We start from the raw sequence: 13,648 nt of genomic DNA, 5'->3' as shown, positions 1-13,648 counted from the left end.
TGCTTTTTATGGTGAAAGGCCACGATGAAGAGGCGGGGCTAATCAGTTCTGCCATTTTGAACAGGAAGTCAATGAACCTGTTTCTGTGATTCAACCGTTTTAGATGACTATTGTTCTTTACATATAACAAAATGTCAAATAACTTCTTTAAATGTAACAGAAAGCAAGTATATTAGATAGCATGCATAAAAGTGAAGAGTTTTCATTGTGCTACATATCTATAACCATAAAGTGAAAGACTGAATGGAAACATGTCCATCACAACAATGCCTCCAAAAATAGCCTTCAGTGCGTAACCCTCTAATCTTCCTTCCTCCCCACAAACATTGGAGGATATGCGCACACCAGCGGCTCCTCTTCACCTAAACAAAGACATCGCTATTGTCAACACCGCCGTCCCCCCGTACGTGCTGCTGAGGCTGGACACATCCACGCGGTCGTACTTGGCACCACGGATACAGACGAGCTTTAGTGTGGACAGCTGGGCGGGAAGGTGACAGGAACCCCCCCATCAGCCTTCGCGATGACCTCTCCTGCCCTTTGAACTTTGACCCCTTTTAATGCTGTGCGAGTCTTTGTGTCATCGAGCTGCAGCAAGAGGAGTTTCAAGTGTGAATACTGAGGTTTTTAGGATGATAGAACTGTTACTTTTAGAATTAGGGAGTATTCACACTTGCGCAACATTAGAATTCCAACTAAACCAAACATTGGAAATGCGTCAAATCCTGGTTAGACTACAAAAATGAGAAAAACGAAATAATTTTTCTAAATGTTCTGTTCAATCTGAAGAAGCGGTGCAAGAAACACAGTCTTTGTTACTTGGGAAATGGGAAGAGTAACCAACATATTGCTGTTATACTTTATATATATGTTCAAGGAGAAAAAGTATGGTGTGTGAAAACTGCTTCTTCTACTCTCCACCTCTGATTATAAAAGGCGGCTGGATTGGTTCTAATTGTTTGAGAACCTATATAAATAGTGAGACATTTATTACGGCAAATGCTGCGCACATTTGGTTTTGTTTTGGAGTCCAGTTAATTAGAGGAACAGGAACAGAGATGTACGCTCAGACTAAATGTGTGTCTGGGATTCCTATGGCCATAGTATGACCGAAATAACCGTGAGAAACCTTCAGGATTGCACTTTGGGTACGACCTTTGTGGTTCCTTTACAATCGATGTGCAAAATGGTAACCGTATATCCAATTTGGGGTGATGAAGCAATGTTCACCATGCAAAATGTATGAACAAGTCACAGATACTTACAAATGCCATACATTATTGGCAACGTTCCAATTTATTTTTATGTTTAAATGTTTGCGTCTGCTGAAGAAAGCTGGTTAATCCAAGCGGGCTCATGAAATGTACTTTGCAGCTATTTTAACTCTACTGTTGGATTTAAGTCATACATTTTCCCCTGCTGGTGTGTAAATAGCCGCGGGTGGGACACCAGGCAACAGGGTTTGGTTAAAATAGTCTCCGAGGGGATGACCCCAAATGGCCAAGGCAGTTGAGAATTTTCTACTATAAAGAAATGTGGAGGACCCAAAACAAAGTTCTACAATAGTACTAATAACTTTTAGGATTCAACATAATTGAGCTGTAAAAAGTGTTTGTCAATAACTGTAATGCATCTTTCAGTATCTTGAAAAGTGCTGTATTCATAAATATATACCTGATTTTTACTGATATAAAAAATGAAAAACTGAACTAATTTATAGGTAAGTGTATTGCTCACTTACCTATTGCCTTCTGACAATGCAAACTATTCACCGAGATGAGTTTATAAGCACTTTTCACAACTGTCTGAGCCCAGAGGATTATAATATATAACAATATATCACATTCATGGGTTATATGATGCCATTTTGAGGAGTTGACCTTACATAAGATATATATTTTGTTTTTAATTGTCATTTTGGTCCAATTGGTCCTTGATCTTCACTAGTTTAAACTGGACCAATTTAGTTCTACACGTCATGTTTTAGTAGTGATTCTGTCCACAGTTTAGACCTTGTTGAATCACAATTTATAGAAATGTTAACAAAAAATGTTTATTCTCACATGAAACAATTCTGCCGGCCACTTTACTGATCCAAGATTAGAAGCGCAATTAAACCCTAATAGTTTATTTAACCGCAGCATGTCAAGTTCACCCACCCTTTTCTCCATAAACAGCTCACTTCCTCTTTCCTGCCGCACTTCCCTGTCTCGCACAGGTCCCAGTGCTTCCACAGAGCAGTGTTAATCCTGCAGAGGAACAGGGTTGTGATAGAGCCAGCGCTGCTCGTCCGTTTGTGAGTGGAGCCCATTGAGTGCTTCTACAACCTCGGATTAACTTTTGTGCTGAGCAATTCTGACCATTATCTCACCCGCCGCTATAGTTTAGTGACTTCATGATATGTTGTAGTCTAGTCTGTGCCGTTAAGTGCAGGTCAACACGGTGCAGACACTGATTCCATGCGATATATGGCTCACAATACAATATCGGGTCAAATATTTTGCATAAACACATTTTCTCTTAAAAAGCTAATTCTTTTGCAAAATATATCAAAAAATACTAGCAAAATATACTGTGTACTTGATCACAGTTTAACGATATTTCAATATTCCAGCACATCCCATAATATGCATCTCTTTTTATTCAGGAATGCATGGATACATTTTTCATAATGTGCCAAAACACACTCTTGAAACAGCAATACTTTTAAAAAATGCAAAGAAAGAAATGATAATATTGGATGAACATGAACTGTATCAGTCAGACTAAACTATTGTTATTCAGAGGAAATATCCTACTGTATTTTATTTTTCAATTTTATTTTTTTTCAGTTTTATATAATTCACTTTTTTTGTCAATTATCTTCATCCAGTGTTGTAAAGTACACATAGAAAAATATGTATTCCGCTACAGTTGTTCTTTCTTTTGGTGGTACTTAGAATACAGTTACTTTCCTAAAATTAGAGGAGTACATTATGGTATTTGATCAAGCACTTTTGGCTTTTTAATGGGGGAAAAGAAAAGACTGCTCTGGATGTGCAATTTTTCCTTCTCTAATGTTCTGTTATTTTAAATAAATGGATAACAAACAGTGACACAAAACAAAGGCAATTTTAAGCCTATGTTAAGCTCTCACACTATTATAGTCTAATGAAATTCAACGTGGAAATAATCTAAATATTCAGAATACAGTACAGAATACATTGTACTGCATTTTCAAAGTATTCCTTCCATCGCTGCCTTTATCACATAACCTATAACTTTATCAAGATTATTACCATATCACTACTACTACTACGTCTCCTGCTACTACCACTACTTTTATTGCAGATGTAACTAAAACGTATACTACACGTTTACAATACAGTTGTCTCCTCTTGTGCCTTTTATCTTTCCTCAGAGGGTGTGGCTGGGGAGGAGCAGACTGACAAGTGAAAAGCGGAAGGATGTGAAAACCAACGGCTTATCCAAAACATAAAGCCTAATTATAGAACGCTTTCACATTGTGCCAGAAAGTCATTGCACAACTTCAGGCCGACTACCGGTAGTTCTACTGCGTTTCAACTGTTTTCTCATGCTTTTTCTTGATGTGTAAGCGTTATTTGTGGAATATAACCTTTTATGTTAATTTTATGTTATTTGTTTATGACACCAAAGACACGCAGTGAGTTTCAAAGATGCCATTTGAAGTTAACTTGAACATGTTTTGTGAAACCACTTCTATGTATTTGACCACTGTATTTTCATGTCATGTGGTGCAAGAAAACAAGCTGACAATTTTGGAATGTCTCACTTGAATTGCTGATAACATTGTCCAGGTTGTATTGTCCAGAGTTACAGTTCTAGCAGAAATGTGGTTGGTAATTGCATTGTTTTATGTAAAAAATAAACTTAAGAAAATATTTGTAGATTATTTTGGCCCATGTTGGGTTTTTGATCTAGTTGTCTCTCAATCATCCAAGTGTTCCATGGAGAAATTCCAGTGAAATTTCATTAATTTAATACTTTTACCCAGTTTTGTTTTGCAAGAAAGAAAAATGCATGGTTGTTCTCTAGTAAATCTCCAGTACATGTTTAATATAATTATCTATTCATATATTCTTTACTTGTTTGTAAGGAATATATGGTCTGGTCTGAAGTAAACTATGACATAACAGACATTTTAGGCGTAAGAGTTATTTATTTAAAGAAGTTAATTACTTTTTTTTATCTCATCTTAGCCAATATTGATCTAATAAGTCATTCATATTAAACTGTTGAGGAACTACACCACCATCTAGTGGCCAATGTATGAACGTGTGAATTTAAAAGTCTCATTTGCATTATGAGATGAGAATTAGATGAGAATCACAGCTCTTTACGTCACTTTATTTATTTGTGTTCCCAAATGAGGCTATAGGTTTGGCAGCAAAAGAGAGAAACACACAAAAAACACACAGAAACATTTACAAGTCCCTAAAATAAAACAGTACATAACCATTCTTTAGCTAAACAGCCCTAAACAGAATCCCATTCATTTCCTATGGTAGTGCTAAACCACTACGGATGTAATATACTTTTGGCCAGCGGCGGCGCTGTGGCGAGAGTGCGCCATGTTTGAATGCAGAGTGACGTCATTCATTCAGTGCGACCGGGACACCTAAATATGCTCCTGTTTTCACCTTCTTATGGACATTTTACTGCCCCAGAACACTCGTATTTTGTGGCATTTATAACGGGCATTTGAGGACGTTTTCAGGTAAAGTTCATCTTGTGTTTTGCACTTTTGAAACTGTGTTTTTAGTCACGTAAAGTCACTGCTACTGCCATGTCTCTGTTGAACAACTAACGCGACTTTTCTGTCAGTTTTGTGTGATATTCAGCCCTGTTAAGTTAAACTTTATTACATTTAAAGGTTTGTAGTTGTGTAGTTTTATATAAGGTGTAATATTACGTGATCTGTGTGTTGTGTTGTCTCTTATTTTTCATAAAAGTAGTTGTAGCATCAACAATTCATCACAAGTAAGAGAGACTTTGTTTGTCCCACAATGGGGGAAATGCCTTCACTTAATGTTAATGTGGAGGACATTCCACAACTGTTACCTAGCAACAGACTGTAAACAAGAGCCAAAATGCATATGAATGACTCAACAATTATGTTGATTATGTTGTTCCTCTCTCCTGTCCTGTCCTCTGTCCTTTCCTCTGTCCTTTCCTCTGTCCTTTCCTCTGTCCTGTCCTCTCTCCTGTCCTCCTCTCTCCTGTCCTCCTCTCCCCTGTCCTCCTCTGCCCCATCCTCCTCTGCCCCGTAATCCTCTGCCCCGTACTCCTCTGTCCTGTCCTCCTCTGCCCCGTAATCCTCTGTCCTGTCCTCCTCTGCCCCGTAATCCTCTGTCCTGTCCTCCTCTGCCCCGTACTCCTCTGTCCTGTCCTCCTCTGCCCCGTAATCCTCTGTCCTGTCCTCCTCTGCCCCGTAATCCTCTGTCCTGTCCTCCTCTGCCCCGTAATCCTCTGTCCTGTCCTCCTCTGCCCCGTAATCCTCTGCCCCGTACTCCTCTGTCCTGTCCTCCTTTGTCCTGTCCTCCTCTGCCCCGTACTCCTCTGTCCTGTCCTCCTCTGCCCCGTAATCCTCTGTCCTGTCCTCCTCTGCCCCGTAATCCTCTGCCCCGTACTCCTCTGTCCTGTCCTCCTCTGTCCTGTCCTCCTCTGCCCCGTACTCCTCTGTCCTGTCCTCCTCTGCCCCGTAATCCTCTGTCCTGTCCTCCTCTGCCCCGTAATCCTCTGCCCCGTACTCCTCTGTCCTGTCCTCCTCTGCCCCGTAATCCTCTGTCCTGTCCTCCTCTGCCCCGTAATCCTCTGCCCCGTACTCCTCTGTCCTGTCCTCCTTTGTCCTGTCCTCCTCTGCCCCGTACTCCTCTGTCCTGTCCTCCTCTGCCCCGTAATCCTCTGTCCTGTCCTCCTCTGCCCCGTAATCCTCTGCCCCGTACTCCTCTGTCCTGTCCTCCTCTGTCCTGTCCTCCTCTGCCCCGTACTCCTCTCCCCCGTACTCCTCTGCCCTGTCCTCCACTATCCTGTCCTCCACTATCCTGTCCTCCACTATCCTGTCCTCCACTATCCTGTCCTCCACTATCCTGCCCTCCTCTGTCCCGTCCTCTGTCCCACCCACTCGTGTCCCCACCAGCTCTCTTCGTGAGCCCTTGGGTGAGTATAACTACATAAATCATGTGTTCTTGGTTTGTGTGGAGTCACACAGAGTCACACCGTGTAGAGGATCAGTCACTTCTGTTTCATTTCATGTCTTTTCCTTTAGTAGTGGCTGAAGAGGACGTGCTGGAGAGGACAATGTTCAGCATCTCCGTCCAAACAACACGTGGATGTGTGTAATGTGTCTGTAACGCTTTAGCTCCATTTTGGATGTACCATGTGTTAAAAAGGTTTGTCTTTTATTCCAGCCGTGTCTGCACCAGTCACTGCTGAGCTCCATCATCCTCAGGTTTACAGAAGTTCACACACAGATGTCCTGCCATGAAAGACACTTTGGGACACGTTCTGTCCTGTGCATGAGTTCAGTTGTTCCTGACCCTGTTCAGGTCCTGCTCTGAATTCATGCATCTGTGATGAGAGTAAGTCATATTATCTGGTGTTCAATATGAATGAGTGAGAGCTTCTTCTGCTCATTCACACTAACATTGCTAAATAAAACAGCAATATAAACTTACTTATGATATAAACAACAGGTCAAATGTAAGTGTGCGTTGTCGGTGTAATCCCTCATTCGTCCAGGCGTGTTCCATAGTAGAAAAAGCTTCAGTTGTAGTCATCTGGACTCAGTTTGAAAAAATAGACGTTTCGACTCTCATCCAAGAGTCATTGTCAATAAAAGAATTTAGATCGAGAACTCCGATATTAATACTGTTCTGTGGTAAGACCCACCCATTGGGAGGAGCCTTCCTGAAGTAAAAAGAGTTGTTTGTTTCAACAGAAACTCCCCCCTTGTATCTACCGAGCTAGCCTATTCAGAATTTTAATGGGCTATTAGAATCCTCTTTGTCTTTGTGAGACCCTGGCTCAACCACCCTGAGTACCTGATTAGCATCTAAATGTCCTGGTCCTCTACCTTTCCAGGGGTTCAGTAACCCATTATAAATAACAGGAAGATAGAATGAAGTTAGTGAAAGATAGAAGGTCTTTCTTTTTTAACAAAAATAGCTTCCTTGACTCCTCTTTCAAACCATCTTTTCTCCCTGCTTAAAACCTTCACCTCACCGTCTTCAAACGAGTGATTAGAGGCTTCAAGATGGAGATGCACGGCACTCTGTGGTCCTGAACTTGTATTTCTTCTGTGCTGATAAAGCCTCTTGTGTAGAGGCTGTTTCGTCTCACCTATGTAACGTTCTTTACAGCTTTCTTCACTGCATTGGATCGAATAAACTACATTGCTCTGTTTTTGAGTCAGCAACTTGTCCTTAGGGTGAACCAGTTTTGTCTTAAAGTGTTTCCTGGTTTAAAATAAACAGGGACTTCGTGTTGTCTAAAAATTCTCTGCAGTTTTTCCGACAGGCCAGACACATAAGGGATAGAAACACCCTTCCTTCTCTGTTCAGTTTCCCTTTTGTCCTGCTTCTTGGTTCTCTTCACTCTGTTGAGAGCCCAAGCGGGGTAACCACAGGCTGAGAGGGCATTTCGGACATGTTTTTCCTCTTTCTTCTTGCCCTCTGAGCTGGTGGGCACACCTTGAGCTCTGTGTTGTAAGGTTCTGATCAGACCCAGCTTGTGCTGTAGTGGGTGGTTGGAACCAAAGAGCAGATACTGGTCCGTGTGTGTAGGTTTCCTATATACTTCTATTTGGAGTTTCCCGTCCTCTCCTCTGATCGTGGAACAATCAAGAAAGGCCAAGCGATTCTCCTTAGCTTCTTCTCTTGTGAACCTGATATGTGGGTCCACAGCATTGATGTGATCAGAGAAGGTTTCCAGCTCTTGTTCCTTGATTGTTACAAACGTATCATCGACATAGCGGAGCCACAGTTTTGGGGCTATGCCTGAGAATGAGGACAGTGCCTTCTTCTCAAAGTGCTCCATGTACAGGTTGGCCACTATGGGAGAGACGGGCGAGCCCATGGCACAGCCATGAATCTGTCTGTAAAATTGTCCCCGGAATTGAAAGTAGGTGGTGTTCAGACAGATGTCCAACAGTTTACATATGTGTTCAGGTGTCAGTTTGGTCCTTTCCTGTAGGGTGGTGTCTTCCTGCAGTCTGCGTGTAAGTGTGCGTTGTTACTAACGGCTAAATATGACTCATTATGATTCTTCTTCTCTTACAGCAGCTGCATAGTCCAAACAGACTGTTCTGGAGGAACCACAGGATGTAAGAGCTTTTACTTGTTGCTTATTCACTGTAAGATCAAAGTTGATCAAACGTATCATATATTTCTTTCCTCTCTTCAGCTGCTGCAGATGTGCTGCCCCTCAAGCCTCCAGTGCCACTTCCACAGGAGCTGAGGTTTGTTCTGCCCGAGTCTGGAAGTACTTCAGCTCCAGGTCTGACATTTTAATAGAATAATCTAAACAAACATAAACCTATATTGTGGTGTTTTGGTTGTTTCAGATGCAGCTCGTCCCACACATTCTGCATCTGATGCTCCTGGAGAAGAGAGAACCCAAAGTGAGTGAGCTCCATGTGTGTCTGTGTCTGTCTCAGTCAAACGATCACAGAGTGTACAGATGAATGCTTCATGCTCCATGTGTGTCTGTGTCTGTCTCAGTCAAACGATCACAGAGTGTACAGATGAATGCTTCATGCTCCATGTGTGTCTGTGTCTGTCTCAGTCAAACGATCACAGAGTGTACAGATGAATGCTTCATGCTCCATGTGTGTCTGTGTCTGTCTCAGTCAAACGATCACAGAGTGTACAGATGAATGCTTCATGCTCCATGTGTGTCTGTGTCTGTCTCAGTCAAACGATCACAGAGTGTACAGATGAATGCTTCATGCTCCATGTGTGTCTGTGTCTGTCTCAGTCAAACGATCACAGAGTGTACAGATGAATGCTTCATGCTCCATGTGTGTCTGTGTCTGTCTCAGTCAAACGATCACAGAGTGTACAGATGAATGCTTCATGCTCCATGTGTGTCTGTGTCTGTCTCAGTCAAACGATCACAGAGTGTACAGATGAATGCTTCATGCTCCATGTGTGTCTGTGTCTGTCTCAGTCAAACGATCACAGAGTGTACAGATGAATGCTTCATGCTCCATGTGTGTCTGTGTCTGTCTCAGTCAAACGATCACAGAGTGTACAGATGAATGCCTCATGCTGACAGTAGTTTGACAGCCAGTGCAGTGGTTCTAAATCTGTGTCATGTGTTGTATTTCATGTGCACACGTGTTGCTTATCACTAAAACATTCATCTGTTTTGTTCTGTAGTTCCTCCTCCAGTGAAGCTTCAGCCGCAGTCGTCACAACAGGCCGCCTCCCCCTCCACTGTCCCTGAGCCAATCAGCCAACAGCGCGCTACACCCGACCACAAAACTACATATTTATCATTACATCATCATCACATAAAATTATTAAATGCATCATCTTCACTCAACATCAGCCCCGAAAAACTGGAGCAAACACAGACACTCTGGCAGCACCACAACTCTGCCTGTTGTCACTACGACGCCTGTTGTCACTACGACACCTGTCGTCACCACAACACCTGTCGTCACCACGACACCTGCCACAGTGAAGCCTCCTCCTCAGACCATCACCTCGCCTCCTAGAGCTCCGACCATCACCTCGCCTCCTAGAGCTCCGACCATCACCTCGTCGCCTCCTACAGTTCTGACCATCACCGTCTCTTTCTCAGGACGCCCTGAGCAGCAGCAGCAGCCCTGAAGAAACACCACCTTTTACGGACTTTGTGGACACAGAGTTCTTCCAGAGGGAGCTGGAGGCCACAAGACAGAGAGAGGAGGAAAGGAAGCAACAGAAGAGGAAGAGAGAGGAGTCACCTGCCCCAGGGAGAACGTGCAGGTTCTGCCCCAGGGAGAACGTGCAGGTTCTGCAAACTGGAGCTGAAGCAGGCCCTCACAGTCACACATCCACACATACTTCCCTGGACTCTATATATCTGTATATTTATTGTAAATACTACTGTCAAGTAATGAATGCTGTCTGAAGTGTAAATAAATGAAACTTAATATTTCTGGTATTTTCCCTGTCAATAAATATTCTTAAAAGTACATGTTTTTTTGTGTTTTCTTTCCAATATAACAATACAATATTCTTTAAATGATTGAGATATCATATCATTAATAATATGAGTAAATGTTTTATTTCTCTGCAGAACATAAACTGAACACAATAGTACAGTTCAGTGCTGCAGTGTTAGAGATGTGATAGTGTGACCTCTGACCCCTGCAGACTAAACTCCCTGTTTCTGACCCACTCCAAGTTTATTTATGCAGAAGGTGTGACGTGGGTAAATCTTTTAAGGTGAAGCAGAAATCACTATTTGTGATCAATTTGTGATTTTATTAATATTGCAAATCAGTCCCAGCAGCTGCATGTGAGTCCTTCTCATGATCTGACCTTTTAACAAGTGCCAACTGACACACCAACTCATAAACTTTATACATTTAAAGTTTGAACTCATAAACTTTATACATTTAATGTTTGAACTCATAAACTTCATATATTTCAAGTTTTGATCCTTTGAAACGTTCCTCTTCTTCTGGGCACAGCAGGAATTGAACTCGGGTCTCTTGAGATGAATTTGTGAACGAACACGAATCTCTGCATTCTGATTGGTTGGCCTTCATCACAGTGGCACATGGCACACAGGCTCATTCTGATTGGCTGGCGCTCTATGCCCACTATCCACGGCTGGCCCCAACAACAGAGCTGCGCATTCCTACCCTGATCAGCATTTAAAATATAAATAGCTGCAAGAATGGAAGATATTTTGTGTACCATGAGAATTAGAGAATTATTGGAAATACTTTGCTGGTCAATATTTCCTTCAATTTGGCCATTCTCCTCTTTTGATTTGCCATAACAAATGCAACTCTGCCACTCTATTTGAATAAGTCAACATGTGTAAGCTCTGCCCATTCTTGTCGGTATCCTGGCAACGGATGCAGAAGTTGTTTATAAACTCAGCACAGCCGGACTCCCGAAACATTTGGGATTTAGCCCAGGATCAGCACCATCATTTCATGTCCCAAAGCTCAAATTTGAACTAAATGAGTGCATTCTAATCTTAACTTTCTATTTCCATTAAATCAAGCAGGTGACGTACCGCTTTAAGTATATTAGCATAATTTGTTAATACCCTTTTTTTAATACTACCAATTATGTAGTATCTTGTGCCTAAAATATCAGCATAATTTGTAAATACCCTATAAATAAATAGGGTTATTTGAATCTTTAAACATCTTTAATATATATATTTTTTAATATTTGCTGCTGCTGTAATTTGATTTTACACAATTTAAATAAAATCCAACAACTGTTACTCTCTCTCTCTCTAATATATATAATATGTATTCATTTAAATATTCATTTTTTTTTATTTACAATGAAAGTTGCGCTTGATGACTTCTCCCTCCAGACCGGCAGATGGCGCTGAGGCCGCTTAAAGTGAACTGCACGCGTTTTGTTTCACTGAAGACGAAGAAGAAGAAAAAGGTCGCTGCCCCAAAACAACAAACCACCTCAAGTCCCTCCACGTTTTCTCTTCCAGGTACACTTCGATCTTCACCTCTGTCTTTACTGTCGTGTATCGTGTAAACTCTATCTACAGTGTTTTGATGAGTTTGTGCGTTTTTGCTGCTGGATTTCCCATCAAACAAAACGTGTTCGTCCAAATTGTTCACATCACATCAAAGCCAGATTATAGTCTAACCTCTCAAACCTCGTCTTAACGTATGCATGTAATTCTAATTCAACTTGTATTTAAGCTCCTGATTCATATTCTTGCTCTCATATTTGTCTCTCAAACCGTTAATGAATTCAATAATTTTCTATAGTAATGTGAGACATATCTGTTTTTAAAGTATACATTGTTTGATTGACAGAATGAGTTTCCTCAGCTCCAGATCTGATCCTGGCTCCAGCTCACAGAAAATCACAGTCTCCAAGCGAGAGGTAACAGTCATGTGTTTACTCCTGCACATAATCCAGTTTTCTACACACCATGATAGTTTTGCTATACTTTGTGTCGTAATGTTTTTATTTGTGTCCACAGCTGGAACAGTTGGTGGAACAGGAGGTTCGCAGTGCAATCAAAGAAAAGGAGAGCAATCTGGATGCTTTATTAGAAAATATTCAACAAAAACTGAATCAGGGGATGAGCTATGAGGCGTCAATCAAAATACTGCAGGTGAAATACCATCTGACATATCAACTTTTGACAATGTTTCAATGTGAGTGTTTTTGTACAAACAATTGTACAAAAATCCTGAGTTTATATCTTACTCTGTGTACGCGGAGTAGGATGTAAACCTGAGTTCTGTTGGCGTGCTCGTTTATGAAAGAAAAGGCATGAATCAGAAAGTTAAAATCAATAAGATGTTTAATCCCTACCATGTACAATACTAACACAGATAAACAGAGCTCGCTTACCATCTGTCCCTAACAAATGTGACCGGCGACTTACACGGGCGTTCCAGAATCACGCCGATTTCCCTGCTCTGCCATATATTTATAACATTCAGATATAAGGCGGAATATGACGGTTGACACCTCCTTCCATTGTTCTTCCATGAGCTTGTTCGCACGTCCGTGGCCTTGGTGTCTGCAGCCTCTCCGGGAAGGTGTCCTTGCTTATCAGAGGATGTCTCAAAAAGTAGCAGTGTCAACTAGAACGATATGTGTTGTGCGTACAGTCTAAAATGAATATAGTTGGTTTATACTTTTAATACAGTCTCGTAAAATGAATATAGTTGGTTACACAATATAGTAATGGTTAACATATTTAGATTCCCCTTCAGTTCCCAGACTCGATTCACAGATTAAGACTGACTCTTGGATGAGAGTCGAACACTTTGTTTTTACAAAAACAGAGTCCAGATGATACAACGGAATTTTTCTACAATAGAACACTCCTGGACAAATGAGGGATTATTACACCGACTTGTTCATAAAACAAACAAACATACAAAGAAAAGAAAGGTCACCTTCCTCCAACAGAACTCCCTCCAACATGGGACTTTGTGGCCCTCCATTGTGATGTATATTTTCCCACTCTTTGGCCGTCAGAACAAAATCACCTTCCTTTTCCTATTTGATTTTTATATATTTGATAGATTGGCTGTCCAAGTAATTTCTACATCCATATACATATACTTTAGATATTATTATTCCCTTTTTAAAAGTTCAGATTTAAATGCTTTGATAACGATTTCAGTCCAAGGGTTATAATTGTCATTGCTTTGTTTTATTTCTTGATTATAATGACTCGTTATATGTAAAAACCTCAAAGTCTCTTCAATGTGTTTTCAATAATTGAAAAATAAAAATCTATTTTTCCAGAGACGGATGATGGCCGTGACTCACGGAGCAGAACAGGCTCTTGCACTTATACGACAGGTTTCATGTTTTAAGCCTTTTTTGTGTTTGAATTAATGCATTTATTATAATAAACATGTCAATATCTAATATATGTAATGCGTTCTCTTTCAGAC

At 41.1% G+C, this 13,648-nt stretch overlaps 1 protein-coding gene across 1 annotated transcript; it reads left to right on the top strand.

The window, feature by feature from the left end:
- The first annotated feature begins 335 nt into the window (after positions 1 to 335).
- Positions 336 to 13,589, top strand: LOC140357770 (uncharacterized). Its single transcript, XM_072442287.1, has 7 exons — positions 336 to 493; positions 8,301 to 8,344; positions 8,425 to 8,502; positions 11,634 to 11,706; positions 12,041 to 12,110; positions 12,211 to 12,345; positions 13,497 to 13,589. The coding sequence occupies exons 1-7, from the start codon at positions 336 to 338 to the stop codon at positions 13,587 to 13,589; spliced, it is 651 nt and encodes a 216-aa protein (XP_072298388.1).
- Positions 13,590 to 13,648: the final 59 nt, after the last annotated feature.

Source organism: Eucyclogobius newberryi, unplaced genomic scaffold (genome assembly GCF_026437365.1).
Source record: "Eucyclogobius newberryi isolate DKJ021-1_F unplaced genomic scaffold, fEucNew1.0.hap1 SCAF_13, whole genome shotgun sequence".
NCBI lineage: Eukaryota > Metazoa > Chordata > Actinopteri > Gobiiformes > Gobiidae > Eucyclogobius > Eucyclogobius newberryi.
This window is presented reverse-complemented; position numbering and strand designations above follow the sequence as displayed.